This window comes from Rhinichthys klamathensis, unplaced genomic scaffold (assembly GCF_029890125.1).
Source record: "Rhinichthys klamathensis goyatoka isolate OS25496 unplaced genomic scaffold, OSU_Roscu_1.1 h1tg000413l_1, whole genome shotgun sequence".
Classification (NCBI taxonomy): domain Eukaryota; kingdom Metazoa; phylum Chordata; class Actinopteri; order Cypriniformes; family Leuciscidae; genus Rhinichthys; species Rhinichthys klamathensis.
Genome location: NW_026606913.1, coordinates 208,858 through 225,397, shown reverse-complemented (window position 1 = coordinate 225,397; position 16,540 = coordinate 208,858). Strand labels below are relative to the sequence as shown.

Sequence of the window (16,540 nt, the reverse complement as noted above, 5' to 3'; positions counted from 1 at the left end):
CAGTCATTGTTGGTGTGGCCACTTTGGTCCCAGTGCCCCCTCACTTCCGGTTGAACAACCAAATTCAAATAGTCAAACTACAATTTTTATTATAAATTGAATTTTCTATTTATTTCTGAAACTGGTGTAAATTTAAACCAGTTATATGATAGTTTCAACGATTCCCCAAGCACTGGCTCCAACACGAGCACCATTTCAGTGGAAAAAGGGTACATAAGGTGTCACTATCGATCATTACAACATCTAGATAATCTGAAGATTGCTTGCCTGCAGCTCGGCAGTGTTCCAATGACGTCTTTACAGGATATGGGTTTGGATCTTAGGAAGCTCAAATCAATTTCTATAGATTCTGATTTTTTTTTTTTTTTTTTTTTTAAGAAAATAATAATTTAGCTCTTGGAGACTGAATGAAATAGAAAAAGAAAGGATGTCACCCCAAAAGAGATGAAGGTAGAGAGAAATAGAGTGGGGGGAAATTTTGATCTCAAATTGTGAATGAATGCATACTCCACATAACCTATTATAATTCAACAGACATAAAATTGTATTTTCAATTGTCCCTGATGAATAACTTCGATGTTTTTTTTTGTTTGTTTTTTTTGCTTTTTTGCTGGCCAATCTGTTCCACCTCCTCTTGTCCACTCTCATCCCCCCATCCAAAGAAACCACTCAATCTTCCTTCTTGAGGGAGGCCTCCTTTAAATCTTAATTAAAACCAACTCCAAAAGCCCATCTCCTCCCAGGGGCAAGCTTGAAATCAGCTTAGAACAATCAAGCTTACGGATTAGGTTCCATGGGAAATGAGGAAAAGAAAAGGAAAGAGAGAGGCACAACAAAAGAATAGGAAGATGAGGTAAAAGAGTCCCCCCCCCCCCCCCCCCAGTCCAGTCTTGACCTATCGACCCCACTTTCTTGCAAGATTAAGCTGCTAGCGATGCTCCTAGAGAAGGTAAACATAGGTTAGGAACAATGGCCACCAGGCAAGATCCTTATTGGATTTTAATTAAGTGCCAGGAGAAAGTGTTATAAAGGAAAAGGGGACGCAGAGGGGCTCCAGTATTCACAAACCCATACAGCACATTTCTCATGCTTCACATTTTTTCATGTACTTTTTCTTTTTTGTGTGACCCTTGCTCCAACTCCCCACCTTTTCTTTTTCAGAAAAAAAAAAACCCTCCTTAGCTTGTTTGCCCGCTCGTTCACATTGTGAGAACAACAAACAGGTCTTCACTCCCGCTCCTTAGAGAACTATTCGTCACCCGCCTCGTTTCACCACGATCCCAGGTTATCGCTCTTGGGCTCCCTCTCTCTCTTAACAAGGTGAAACGAGACTCGGTCCCCTGAGGAGGCAGCGCCAGTGATAAGGTTAAAATGGGCCGAAAAAATGGAGGCGATTATTTGATATTGGACAGATTGAATTATCTAGATTGAGAGTGCAAGAGAGGAGGGGGTGCTAGTTTGGCTCCGAGAGCCAAAAGAAAGATAGTGAGAGGGAGAGAGGAAAAGAAAGGAAGAGTGTTGGACAGAATAATTTTTCTCCAGCATTGCCATTTGTGCCAATGAGGACCAGCCTGATATTAATGACCACTCAACTCTCGACCAATGGAGGAGTTTTTACTTCTTAAGGGGCAGATTGTGAACGGTGCAGAGTTGGCCGTTAATTTGACAGAGAGCAAGTCAGCCCTTGCTAGATTTGTGAAGACTGAGAGAACTCTATACGAAGACTGAGAAATCCCTATACATTCATTTGACCTTCTGGTGTTCTATCTGTGAGATCTATAAGGTTCTACAATTAATAATTATACTGCTTACTAATGAAAATAGAAAAAGGTTGAACATGGAAAAAAAATCCAAATACACATAAACACCATGCGCCTGGCCAGAGGCAGGCCATCATCACCTCAGCAGGCACCAAAAGAGAGCTGTTAATTGGTGTGAAAACACACACACTGACTTGTGTTGTGGGTATTCGATGAAGCTGGCACTTGTTAACAGGATACACTGAATCACAGTGAGAGATAGAGTCAAAAGGGAGACTGTTTTTTGAGAGGGGAGACCCCACCTACTGTTAATATTTGTGATTTCTTTGCTTGGCTCTAAGGAATAGGGCTAATGAGTTCGTCCCACTTTAAACTATAGTGCTTTTTAAAAAATCAGTGATGGCATCAGATTCAGACTCGAAGGAAATTTCCACTGACAAATAACTACACTTCACACCTTCATGCTGACATGCCTATAGTACACCTTTGTACAATATAAACTGAATATAAAAAGAAAAACCACGCTATATTTTTCCCTACCGAGTTGAATCTGCTTCACTTTTATACTTAAGTGAGTCCATTAATAACATTAGCAAAACAAAAGAGGTTTCGCACCAAGCCACTGCGTCACACTGGGACAAAAGGCTGAGCCTTTTAAGGTTCCGCTTGACAATTCAAGACTCTTTCACGGTGAGTTTGGACCATAGATTTTTCAGATGCCTGGTAAATGAGTGAAAGCTTGCAGCGTAAGGACTGTTACAGTGCTAATCACTAGCATGGATGATCTCTGAACCTCCCTGTGGCTCTGTTGAAAGGGGGTTTGTGTTGGCCTCTTTGCCACTCTGTTACTGATCAGTCTGCTTAAGTAGCTTGTGATTGAGGGGGTCCATTAGAAGCCTATCCATCACCTCCTCCCAACAAGCTGAGTGAAAAGTGATGACATCAGACACTCCCCTGCACCAGTGTCTAAGCTTAGACATGTCCACATTCATCAGAATAGTGCCATTTTCACCTTTTTATAAAACAAATAGTTCAAATTCCAAATTCAAATTGACCCTTTGTTAAGCTCTGCCCATCTTGGTTACGGTTGCTAAAAAATCCCATATGAATAAACTGGGGAGTTTTGTGTATTTTGTATACTTCCAGTAGAATGTGCTCATAAAGAGGTAAAAGTTTTTACACAATTTAGGAACTGTGACATGCAAAAACTTTTTCAGTTATTTTTTCTTTATAGAAAACTTAAAATGACCAAAAACAAAACCTGCAAATCAGAATAGAGACAAATGCTTATCACAGTCAGCCAAGAAGAAAAGGCTCATTTGATCATGATTACAACTGATAACATCAGTGTAAGTGAACAGAACACATTCACTGTGGTACTGTGAGCTCTTAAATTACTATCACACAACAATGACCTGAATCAATATGTAAAATTATGTTAAAAGAAAAGAATGCAAATTAGTATCATTAATTTACCTCTGAGCAAATGGAGGTGTTCATATAGGTATTACATGGTTAATTGGTAGTTAGAGCTGGCGCATTGTTCAATCCACAGTAGCCTATATACTACTCCATTTTCATTAAAAAAAAATTGTAAAACAGACAAAGTTGGCCCAGCAACATTACCGTATACCAGAACATGTTCATTCACATTAATATGATTAACAACTACTTATTGAACAGCGTCTCCAAAGCAAACTTTTTGCTTTTTTTTTGGCCATTCTAGTAGTACAAAGCTAAAAAGAGGCTCTGAGAAAATATTCCCACAAATTCCTCTGCCTGTGAAATCCTTTCATATCTAAACAAGCTTTCTCAAAGCTCCAGCTCCACCAAAACTCAACAAAACATTGACTTTGGAAGCGAGATGTCAGTATCATATGAAAACCTTACACATTTGTGCCCTGTTTTCTAGGGGGCTTCATAAATCATCACTAAATCTCCTCGCAGTGGGACGCAGCTCATAGAGAAAGCTGAACCCGTATCTTCAGGCAGGAGAGTATCTCGCTTCGCCTGCTGCTGTAAGTGAGAAGAAGCTATAGAAGTGTAGTCCAGCAGGAACACGCTCCTCATTCTTTCACCTGCTCTGAGGTGACTCTGTTTGAGAATGCTTGAAACCAAGCAGCCTGCTGCGTACATAGTCAGTCTGGAGTCCAGAGCTAGAAGACCTGCTGTGTCCTCCAAAGCCAATGCATCTTTTTCTCAGCATACTGGTGAAGCTGTTTTTGTCACACACCAGTAATATACACAATCCATTCGAGAAGAAAGCTTAAACAAGTGGCTTGAGGTAAAGTACCAAGTGGATTGCATTAGTGTCAGACCTTTTTTTCCTGCTTTCTCCTTCTCTCTTCCACACATGAACCAGCCCACACTTCCTTGCCTGCTTGATGGCTTTTCTTATTTATGTATTTGTCCTATACTATTATGCTGTTCCTAAGGGTGGCATGCAATTTTGCCCTGTGTCCTATGAGAAAAAAACAAAAAAAAAACATGTATGACAACACAGGATACAAATAAGCCTCTAGCTCACACTGCATTATGGATACTTTCCTGAAAAGATTAGCAAATTTGCTTACCAAGATGCATTTTAGATCATGTGTTGGTCTATCAGCATCGCTAGCCAAGTTTTGCTTGTGAACAACATGGTTAAATATATACACACCACATTCACTAAAACTCGTGCTAGTCTAAGCTGGTCTTTTCAGTGGGACTATGAAGCCCATTTTGTTCTAATCTGCATAATAGGCATACTTATGCATGCAAATGCATAAAAACTGTCACTTTGTGCTGCAACTAGGTAAAATTCTAAAAAGCTCAGCTAATGTAAGCATATCACTTTTTTAGACTTCATTTGTCCATACAGACTCATTATTCACTCCAAGAGACATTATGTTTAGCTAGCAACTTTTCTTTCTTTGTCTCTCTTTGTTCCTTGTTCTCTTTGTCTTCTCTCTCACTTCCTCCCTCTCCTATTTATCTCTGTCCTTATCTGTGAGTGACAAGCACCCCACACCAGTGTTTACAGCAAGCCAGAACCAGGGAGAGAATTTCAAAAGTAAACAGCCAATATCCTGCACAACAATGCTGAGGTTGCTCTTTTCAGTGTGTATCGTGTACCTGTCCCTGTGTGTGTGTGAACTTCCTCTTCAACTCGGCAGAGAACGGTAGAGTTTGGATGCCTCACCCAGACAATAGTCACAGACCATTAGAGGTTTCTCTGTCTTTCTCCGTGCAGGGTTTGGCGCTGTAATCCGTTACAACCCTCCCACAGCAGTAGAGCGGCTGGAATGCATCAATCAGGAAGGTCCAGGGGCACTGCCTGACATTACCTCATCGTCTGAAAGAGGCTGTGTATCAAATTCAACCCATCAACACCCCCCTCCCCCCCCTCCCTTTCCCTTTCATCCACCCAGCTCTGGCCAACCTGTGCATTCAAAGCTTGTTTGCTTTGTTACGGCTTCATCATTGCCCCCAGGTGTCCAAATCCCCTATCCAGTCTCCTGTGTCAGACACACACTTTTTCATCTGGAATGTCTTTGTTACTCTGTTTCCTACTTTTAAACTGGGAGAACAGATGAAGGGGTTCCTTCACACCAGTACAAGGATATCCATTACCTTCAGAGCTAAGATGCTGGAAGTTAATCTGTTTGACCCCCCTCTTTCCTCTCTTCCCTTTCTGCCTTGGCACACCATTTTATCAAGCTGCATGAACTCCCAAGCCTTCCGCACCTTGGCTAAACGGTTCTCTCACTTTCTTTACCGCCATCTTCTCTACCTTCCGAATCATTTGATCGCCCGTTCTTTTTTTCCAAAGGCACCGGCTTGTTTCAGATAACTTTGGATCGCTCGATAAAATTACCATGTTTGGACACATGAGTGACGGCGGAAAGCTTGTTTGACGCGCCTTGACTGACACCCCTCGCTTGATAGCAAATTGTCCAGCTTCTCCTTCGACCTCCCACTGTGGCATTCAAAGCCATGCCGTAATATCCCAGCAATCAAGAAACAGCAAGAGAAAGAAGACGGTGTGGAAAGAGAGAAGGAAAGACATATATGCTTTTCTCAATTTCTTGCCCAGCTGTCTGAAAACTAAACAGAGATGCCTTTCACCCTGATGTGGTGGGGGAGCTTGAGTAAGGTCTTCTCTCCGGTGTGGAGTATTATGGTTAACGGTCGGGCTCACAATCACAATATTTGCGCGCACATTCCACTGGGGTTTCCAGACAGGAAGAACTATTTGGTTAAGGGATGTGAGTGTGTGCGCGACAGAGAAAGAGAGACAGACGGAGAGAGAGAATGAGCTCGCAAATAGCTGATAATGAGGGTATTCCTGTCTGCATGACAGTCTTTATGCCAAAGACTCAAGTAGGGCTGAGATCTGAACTGAGATCTGATTTAATATGATGCTATCTTATAATGGAAGCAGGTATAGGATCCTATCCTAATACAGAATCTAGGCAGCATTAGCGGAACTGAAATCAGTGACCAACTAGTGCAGGGGTGTCAAAAACACTTACTACACTTGTTATATTGTATGAAACATAATTCTCTTTTAGTTAACACAGGACAGAAAAGCTTTAATTTGTTGTGCTGGATGCTATGGCAAACATCTTAAGGTGTCAGTTTGTGCTTTATTCTAGACTTCATTAGCTCAAAAAAATGTTTAACAAATAAAATCTGGCGTGCACAATGTGAATGTCAATGTCAATATACCTTAAATGTACTAGAGTATATGAAACAGTTTTAACTGAATATCAGGGGTAAAGTTAGATCCTGATGCATCACATGTACTGTAATAGTAATCAGGCTGTGGCTTTTTTAGAGCTTTTCTGTCTCTCTCAGGCACACAATGTCTTCTGTGATGGAGTAATCATTAATTAAATAGTCAGACTTTGACTAATCACCCTACAAAGGCCATGTAGCTTTAACCACCAGACACTCATCTCAGCTGCCCCTCTGGTACAACCTTCAACTGTGTGTCTGTGACAGAAAAACAATCAATTACTGTTAGCTGTCAGTCCATCTGAACTTCCATGACTCCTTCTTTAATGTATGCATGAATCCATAACTATAACAAACGCAACTCCCAGAACAGGTAAGTAATAAAGGAGCATAATTTCAAATCTAGCTCAATGATTTGCAGTACAACATTTTTCCCCAAACGTAAACACAAAAATCTAATATTCAATAAATAAACAGACAGATAAAATTAATGAGCAGTTTTACAGCAGAATTGGATTTTTCCCACCGCAGAAAACATCCTCTCATATCAGGGCCATCTTTAAGACCGGGCTTAGGGATCTCGGCCCGAGAGGATAATATGAGCCCAGATATTGCAGCAACATGGAAGATAAATTTCAATTTACTGTTGCTTCCTGTGTCACAGCAAGAGATATGAAATTTTTGTCTTGGAGGACTGGAGGTGATAGTAAAATAGAAGCCAATGTGCACTCTACCAAATCCCAGCTCATTCTACTCACGCCTGTGTCAAAACACTTCCTTGCTTCTGTTCGTACCAAATTGTGATACATTTCCACAAGTAACGAGTGACACTTTTTGCATTTTGGGAGAAAAAATGCAAGCAAAGTGCTTCTTAAAATAGGAAATGAGTGTTTGAAATTGTGTCTTTCCTTAGGCATTGTTTTAATGATTTTCTCCAAATTAACTCAGGCTGCCTAGCCTCACCCCTTTGTGTCAGCAGTAAACACCCTGATTTTTCCCCTGTATGCAAATATCAGTGATTATCTGACCCTATTGCCTACTGTATCTCATCATCAGAATAAACATCCCCGGAGACGTGGATACATGAGATAAAATTCCAATCTAGGAGTCACTCTCGGCCTTGAAAAACAAACTGTCCATTTTAATGTAACTGAAGACCCCCGATGACATCATTGCTCTCTTTTTCATTTTCTCCTCCAGAGGAAGAAGTTAGCACAATTCCTCTTTGTCCACTCACTCGTCTTTCCGCCCAAGGAAAATGAGGTGAGGATGTGGGTGGATGGAGACGAGGTAAGAGGAAGAGAGGGGCTGAAAAAACAATGGAGATGGAAGAGATGGCCTTGTCCCAGAGTGAGGAACAACTGGCCACCTATCCTCTAGGCTCTGCCATTAGCCGCGCGGGCTGGAGACGCTGAGAGCTGATAACAAATGCCCCCCCTGAACGCAATGCCAAGTTCTTTATCTATGTGCTCCTGCACGGGCAAGCAGATTACAGCCTTTCCCTCCAAAACCTTCTCATTTGCTTTCTCAATTCCGCTAATTCTCCTCAATATCTTTCTGTGTGTGCCTCTGTTTGTTGGGGATGGGGGGGGGGGGGGGGGGTGCTGCGGAAAAACGCGGGTGAGGGTCCCTGTCTTGTGTCTGTGAAAGATAATTAGACAATACGGCTGTGTGTAGCAGAAAACAGAGAGAGCCATTGTTTCAAGACCCCCCCCAACCTAACAGCTGTACGTGTCATCAGGAGCACGGTTTGAACGTTATGATGGGCAAAAGGGGGCGCGGGAAAAAATGAAAAACAAGGAGTTGTGGCCTTTTCTCCACAGGAGGTACTATAAAAGTTAACTTACAGATTTCTCTTTACCTGCAACGAGGGTTTTCTTTTCGTTTCATTGTTTACTGTAAAGAGAAGGTATAGCATTATCCTGGTCCCCTAAGTCCTTTTCACAAGCTTGAATGTCATTCAGTCCCAGCAACACGTATAAAATTCGTACGCTAGAATGTTGTCTGGGGAGAAAATCTCGCGATTTGCTCTCTGCTGTAAACAAAACTGACCTTTATGTTGAATTTGTCTCCGAGCGCCAACCTCTCCCTGTAAAAGAGCCCAGAGCACTCAGCCGCTCGCAGCCAGTCCATCTCACTCCGTTCTGCAGAGTGCAAGCGCATCAAAGCAGGCCAAAACTCATCCATATCTATGCCATACGAGCGTCTCCTAAATAATGCAACAGTCTTACCGCACCAGACAGATTCTGCTGCATCGGCGCTATTGTGAATCGTGTGTCACTTACTCCCTCTAACTCGAGCGCACACACACTTATCACTGAACTTCCTCGCCTTCCAACTTTGCTACTCCTTTTCAATAAGGAAAAACAGGTGAAGAATGGAAGCCCGTTTCGGTCACAGAGTTTAAAAAGTCACAATGTGACTCGTAGTTGTAATTTTTATCTTACAATTTCCACTTTCCTTCTTGGAACTATGACTTTTTCACAATTGCATCTTTTTTTCTAACAACTGTCACGTTGTTTCTCATAATTGTGACTTTATATCTCACAATGTGACTTTATTTCTTATTTTTAAACTTTGTCACATTTACTCTTTGTTATGTTTTATTCTGAGGTGAAAACAGGCTGCCACAGGAAAGAAAAAGCAAGTGAAGCGGGAAGAAAACAGAAAAAAAAATACGAGATTAATTCTCTGTATTATTACCTCTACATTTTATGTTCTGCTTTTCCAATCTTTACACTAGATGCCGCCGCTTATCCGACACCTTCCCTAACACAGACACACAACCTCATATTACACCCCTTTACATACAATACAAACATTGAGCCTCTTAACAATACAGACACATTCATAAAAAAGTCATTTTCAGTCCCTATAAGGTCTCCTAAGACATTCAGCTCATGCATAATACAAAAAGCTCCTAAAACAAACCCAGAAGGCCAGAAATACCCCCTCACAACCCCACTCAATCTAAGCGCCCAGCAGTCCCCACCACTAATAGGAGGCCCTGTGTGCAGGTCAAACTATCTGTCCCTCTAATGGAGAAAGCTAAAACATCAAGACAAGACTGCAGATATGCAATGCTGTTGGTTGGAGTGTTTACATGTGTGCGGCTGAGTCTGAAACCCAAGCCAGCTAGATGCCTTGCTGCCCAGTCAGTCAATAACTTAACAGACAGCAGATTTGTATGACGGCACCGACTACAGACACTGGTTTCAGACAGGCTTCCAAAGCACCATAATGACGCCTAATGATCTAGAACAAATTCGAGTGAGTCTTAGACTAAGTATTTAAAGATTGTAATTATTTCTCAGTAGACATTTATGAATAGACTTTTTCAACACCACACACACATAGGATTGTGGGATATCACAGATATCAAAGTACTGACTTTAAAAACTGCGCCGCTGAAGTAATGTTACACAATTATTCGATTTAATATGTCTTGATGCCATCCCACCATTATAAATTAAATAGTCAATTTATTCAATCATATGCTGATACTGATGATCAAACCTACAGAGTGGGAAAGAAATAAAGTATGTGAATGAGAGTGTGTGTTAGGGATATAAAATGATAAAATAAAATTAATAAAATAATAATGCACAAGGGGACAGTCAGTTATGTATTTCTTTTGCTCTTTACAAGGCAAAAGGACTAGGGAGAAAGGAAGCAGTAGGCAAAAGTTGTATGATCTTAACACGCTTCCTTTGAACGCTGCCTTCTGGGATTGCCAACCCCACGCCAAAGGTTTTTTTTTTTTTTAAGTCCTGGAGAATACTTGGAATACTGATGGCACAGTGCAGCATAATTCCACTGGGAGACTGAGGGGCATTCCGAGAAAGCAAATTATGGCTGGGAGAAAGAAGCGGCGGAGCTTTGTTAAGGGCATACACATGAATATCTGGCACTAGGGGCTGGTCTCTTCAAGACTCTGTCATGTTCTCTGCTTCAATCCCTGCTCTTTTCTACTAGTTCTGAGCCTTCATGTTGTCAGACACTCTGAAATCGTGTGTGTGTGTGAAAGAGAGAAAGAAAGAGAAAGAAAGACAGATAAGACAAACAAGAGAGAGACCAATAGATAAAGGAGATGTGTGTTTGCACCTACGTTGGGGTGTGTATATATCTGGGTGAGTGTGTAAGGGAGCATGTGTGTTTATGTGAAACAGGACAATCTTTCTCTCGCTGCGCTATCTATCCATGAGCCATTATTCAGAGAGGAAGCCGGTGAGTCAGATGCGAGCTGGTGGTGGTTTTTCAGAGTGTGGCGTGCTGCTTGTATAGATGTCAGGTGAGATGAGTGGTTCAGGCCGTCCGGGAGCCTCTCTGCTCCTCCCAAAGCAGCTGCCACCAGTCTGTCAAAGAGTTGCTCTGCTACATCCTATTCTTCCCTCTCCCCCGTCCTTCTGTCTTACTTACACACCCACTTAATGATGAGAAAAACATCTAGAGTGCAGCCAGGGTCACATTTCCCCCTTTAACGGGCTAGAAAGTCCACATAAAAAGCTCAGTATGCTACTCGACGAACTGACAACATATCCTGAAGTTATTGAGCAAAATTCAAATAAAACCAAAACTCGACTGAAGCATATTCTACTCTTATGCCGTACAAATTTAGAGCCTATTTGCGAACCAGGTATGCACATTTCTGTCTAATATATATTTTCCCTCCAAGTTTGTGAAGGTGCTAGGCATTTATATTCAACATTTAAATTTAATTACCGCCTCCATCCGTGTCAATACGGCGGCCTCATTTATCAAAGAGACAGACAGAAAGCGCAGCTTAACCGCCAATAAACATTTGTTTTTAATTCCGTTTACTGGAGCGCCGACCGAAAGCGCTTTGCCTCGCTTGCAGTTACGCCGTTAATTGGGAGAAGAAACACTTTTGGATCTGAGAGGGCCGGGGGATTTTGAAGCCTTTATCTCGAGCTGAATCAAAGCCGGCGTTAATAATACACCCAATGAATAAAATATTTGTTAAAAGGCGTGGAAACAACAGACTCGTGGTAAAAATAGGCCAGGCTCGAGGATGCTGTACTTCTCCGCAAATGAATCAACCTCTCTCAATCAAAGCACACAGAATATGCAAAATATAGCGCCGCCTTTGGTGTGAAATAAACAGCACAAAGTTGAATACGGCTCACAACAACTAGGCTACTTAGGTGGACAGAGTACTGAGCTCTTAAAACAAACCTTGTAGATTGTGCACAGATAGACTTTTTTTTTTTTTTTTTACTAGTTTGCAGAGAATTCAAATTCCATGTTGTGGTGCAGTGACAAGTTTAGATGCATATTTTCACTTTGCAGACTTGAATGATTCTGGTAAACAAATACTTTTGAGAAAACAAGTATTTGAGGGTAAATGTAATCTCAATTTTTAACCAAATTTAACAACTCATAAAAATACATGCATTTTGATGACTTCACACCTTGAAGGAATAGTTCACTTAAAAATGAAAAATGTTGTCATCATTTACTCACCCTCAAGTTGTTTCAAACCTGTATGAATTTATGTCTTCTGCTGAACACAAAGGAAGATATTTTGAAGAATTTTGATGGACCCCAATGACTCCATAGAAGGAAACAAAATAGTATGGAAGTCAATGGGGTAGCTAGGCTACTGTTTGGTTACCGAAATTCTTTAAAATATCTTCCTTCCTTTGAGCAGAAGAAAGAAATTCATACAGGTTTGAAACAACTTGAGGGTGAGTAAATGATGACAGTATTTTCATTTTTAAGTGTTTTTCATTTTTAACGAACACTTCTTGCCTCATTGACACGACAAGTAATGACAATAACAGATTCCAGACTGATTCAGTCACTAAAGAACCGGCTCAATAGAGTTATTTGTTCGAAAATCAAGCAACATTTGTCACGCTGTATTTTTGTAATTCACAAAAATGAACCGGCTCATAAGAGTCGTTACATTGAAAATCAAACTGTAGCCTACTGGTAGCGCTTCATGCTTGTGATTCACTAAAACGAACCGATTCTTAAGAATTACCTCGGGAATCGAACTACACGTTGTTTATGACTCACTAAAAAGAACCTTTTCATTAGAGTCATTCGTTTGGGAATCGGACTGCACTCATCGCGCTGTCAGTGTAGCCATTCCGTCTGTATCGGCGTAAAAAGCATATGTTCGAGAACGTTAATAGAATCGAAAGTCATAAAAAACATTCGATTCCAGTATGTTTAAAGAATGGAACCGGTCCGTTCCAAAACCCCTTTCTGCAGCGCTGCTCTCTATCAGAAACAAAGAGGCAGCGCACTGAGTGCAGCAAGCGATAGTCAGCTCATTCACGCTCCCAACATATCAGGATAGCGCCAGATGCCCGCGGCCACTACAGCATAAAGTACAAAATAATGAATAAATCAACACAGCGACGAGCGTAATCTTTCAGATCGCGCGCATTCCCTGCTCCCCTTAGACTGTATTGAGAAATGTCGCACCTCTGCCCGCCACCATTTATATTTATTTAATGCTGTTCAATTATTCTGTTTGAGAGAGGAGATGGTGCCTTCCTGATGGCGTTGGCTGTGGAATTATTAAGAGGTGTTTCTGTTTTGGAGACTGTTATCAGCACATCTCCAGTGCATTAGACCTCTGTGGCTTTTAACACACTTTCCAAAACCCAGAAGGGTGTTAGCTGATAGCCATTATCGTGGTCACACCTGGTTCGTTCTTTCTTCAACTTTTCTCTTCTGGCAAGTCGGCTAGACCATCTCAATAAATGGGGCACTGAATATATCACCCTTAAGTCAACATCTGTCATACAAAACAGCCTCAAGCCTAGTATGTACAGTGATGCATTAGTCAGAAACGCAGCCACTTGTTCCATTGTACTGAAAAAAAGTTCCCAAAGCGCATCCATTCTATCCCTCACACAGGCTATAAAAAACACATTTGAACGATCAAGTTCTTTATGTGCCAGAGTTTATCTTCATATCCACAGACAACAGGTGTATAGCCTAACTACAATGTGCAAAATATAAACTGCAACATTCAGGCTAGATTAAAAAAAATAATAGGCTAATAATTTTTTTTTTAAATTAAAAAAACTCCACGTTTTGGACATGTAGCCTACCATTATTAAGTAGCCTAGTTTGCAGTATCAAGCAAATACGCGTATTTCATTCTGTATTAGCTGTACCATAATACCACCACTGTGCCACGGCACTGCTGAAGTAATCTTCTGTAAGAATACAGAGAGCTGTAGCCTAGGCTATAGCTGCATTCTGCTGGGGTACACGCCTGTATTGGACAAGTTTAATTTCCAAATGAGCCTTGTTTCCATTTGGCGCAGTGCCACTCGCCCAACATTTCACCAGGGTCTCACTAGGACCTCATATGTCACAAAATGCAATTATGACACAACTAAAACGACTGCGTTAACTTCAAAGCGGAGCGCGCTGAGATATAGATAATCGCGTTATGATTAGGTTGACGCAGCGATACAGAGTACGCAAACATCCCGATTTTATCATTACAATAGTTAGGCTACTGAACTATAACAAAATGTCTTACCTGTTCCTAAAAGGCACAATGCGATGTAAAACACCAGCATCTTTCCGGAGTCTTCACTTGTCCTGCAGTCCAGACTAAACGTGTGCGCACGAAAGCTCCGACTGGACTGACTGTGGAAGCTTTTTCTGGTCCTCGCCCTCCTCTTGAATACGGTAATAAAAAAATGTAAAAAATGTAAAAATCAACGGCAGATTATGTTAACCTCAGCTCGGAGAGCTGAAAGTCTCTACTGCCATCCGAACACAGTTTAAGCATCAGTGCTGGTTGGCTCTTTAAAGTTTAGAACTTTCTTTAGATCGTTGCCATGTATTTCCCTACAATTTTTTTGTTCAGATCAAGTTGATTTAACGGGTAGGTCTTGCATCAATCCAAGTACTTGGAGTAAATCCTCCGTATAGGTGATAGAAAAATCTCCGTTTCTCGTGATCAGCGAGGCACCTCCGCTCTCCTTTGCAACTGAGCGCGTTTCAGCACCACAAGCTCTAGCGCACACATGAACGCAGGCTCTTCTTGCGCACAGTTCCCTCCGCACTGCTCTGCTCGCTCCGCACTCTCTTGTTATGCAGCGGCAAGGCGAGGATGCGATCCGCACTGACTGTCGTACTACTGACTGGATGATGGCGCGGTGAATAAGACAGGCGCTTTTTTTTTTTTTTTGACTGGGGAAGGGAACATCGAGTTTGAGAATGAAGTAATTCTCAGTCCACAGGGATAGCTGTTGGCCTACGCCCCCCGGGTCCTGCGATTGGTTAAGGGTTTAAACTGGGGGTGACTTGCAGTTGGGGGGGTTGTAAAACAACAGGGGGTGCTTGGTTATGCGCGCCTCTGAATGAATAAACTGCTGGGGAAAGTAAACAGGTGTGTCCCGGAGCAAACAAGAGTCCACGGAACAGATGATCTTAATGGCGTTTCTTTAATGACATATACGTGCAATGTGATTTAAAAAAAAAAAATCAATGGAACGTATTCATCTCAGTTAATCTTATTTATCAATTTATTTATACTTGATGGATTCGGTATATGCCCCACATATGCACAGCATGGAAGGGAGATTTACAAATATGTTCCATCTTATTAGATTTTTTAAGAATTCTTTATGAACAAATTTAAACTAAACAAAAAGATGTACACTATCCATGAAGCCACAAAGCTGAAAAAGTGAGTATAAACAAAATAAGGTTTTTATTATTTCCCAAGGCGAAATATATGTAACCATGCCTGGTTGTATGGTCTCAAAACGAAATGTCAAAGCGTCATCATTTTCACGTGCTGCTTGATAGTGATTGATTAAACAGCTGACTCAGCTGCAAATACTGAAATAAACTGCAAAAGAACCAATGGGGACTTTTTCTTGACGTGTCAATCAAAAGTGCGTTATTTGGGCTTTGTATAAACAAATGGAAAACAGGCCAAATGCTGCAGTAAAGCACTAATTTCAATCATCCCTCATAATTGTGCTATGCAGTCTTTTGATACACGGCTACTTAACACTTCCACTAAATATAGGCTAGTTCACTCCGGATGTGTCATTTTCGCGTAATGGCGTGGTGTTGCAAATTAAAGCCCGATTTCACAACATTAATCAGCGATATTTACGTTGGAAGATATCCGTATTTCCAGACTGTGTTACAGCAACGACGTTTCTGCGACGTAGGTACACACAGTGGCGCTCTCCAGCGCGTTTACGTCAGCGTCCGGATCCATTCACTCATTTCCGTTCGCCCCATATAGTGCAATAATCACCGAGTAAATTTACTTCAGCATATTTATTTCCAGAATTGACCGTTTTAACAAATTAAGTTCTGTCATACTGTAAACGCTGATATAGAAGTTTTGTTGACTGACTCTGAATAATGAATGTGTGAACCAGTGAGTGAATTTGGACACAGCGAATAGTTCAGAACTCTTCTGTGAGCCGATTCATAACACTCAGAACAATTCATTGCAGGAATCAGATATCGCCAAATGTAACACCACATTATATGTTGCAGTCTTCGATGTCAATACAGCTGACAAGTTGATTGGGATAAGCCGTTTATGATCAGTTGGATTCACACTTGTTCAAAAAAGTACGGCAGGGGACACTTTCATAGGCTACTGCTTTGAAACATGATTATCTGCGCATATTGCACGGCAACTTGATTCTAGTTTTAGAAGTATTTCTTAGAATTCCACCTTTATTATTTCTCACGGGGGAAAAAAAAGGCTGGAAATCGTGTCAGAGAGACGAGAACTGTAAAACCAGGCATGCGGATGGTTTTGGTCTCCACCCCGTTAAGATTTATTGTAGGTGAGGGGATCAAATGTGAGACTGCCTCTCACAAGCACATGCTGATGAGAGAAACAGCTTGCTGGACGCGCAGATGATGGGATTCCTGTGAGTTGAAAGAGACGAGGTTGAGTAAAGGAGCAATAGATGATCTCTAAACAACAGGGTCTCACACCTGCTGTGGGTTCAGAGTAAACATCAACAACTACTGCGTGAAGTTTACCAAGTTTGGCAGGGTGTGAGCCAGACGTGTAAATTAAC

General features: G+C 41.4%; 1 protein-coding gene across 1 annotated transcript in view; it reads right to left on the bottom strand.

Annotated features, from left to right (window-relative positions):
* Positions 1–14,511, bottom strand: part of kirrel3l (kirre like nephrin family adhesion molecule 3, like) — a 41,637-nt gene extending 27,126 nt beyond the window's left edge. The window contains exon 1 of the mRNA XM_056235181.1: positions 14,011–14,511. Coding sequence (XP_056091156.1) covers positions 14,011–14,050 — 40 coding nt within the window. The 5' untranslated portion in view covers positions 14,051–14,511. The remainder of the gene's footprint in view (positions 1–14,010) is intronic.
* Positions 14,512–16,540: the final 2,029 nt, after the last annotated feature.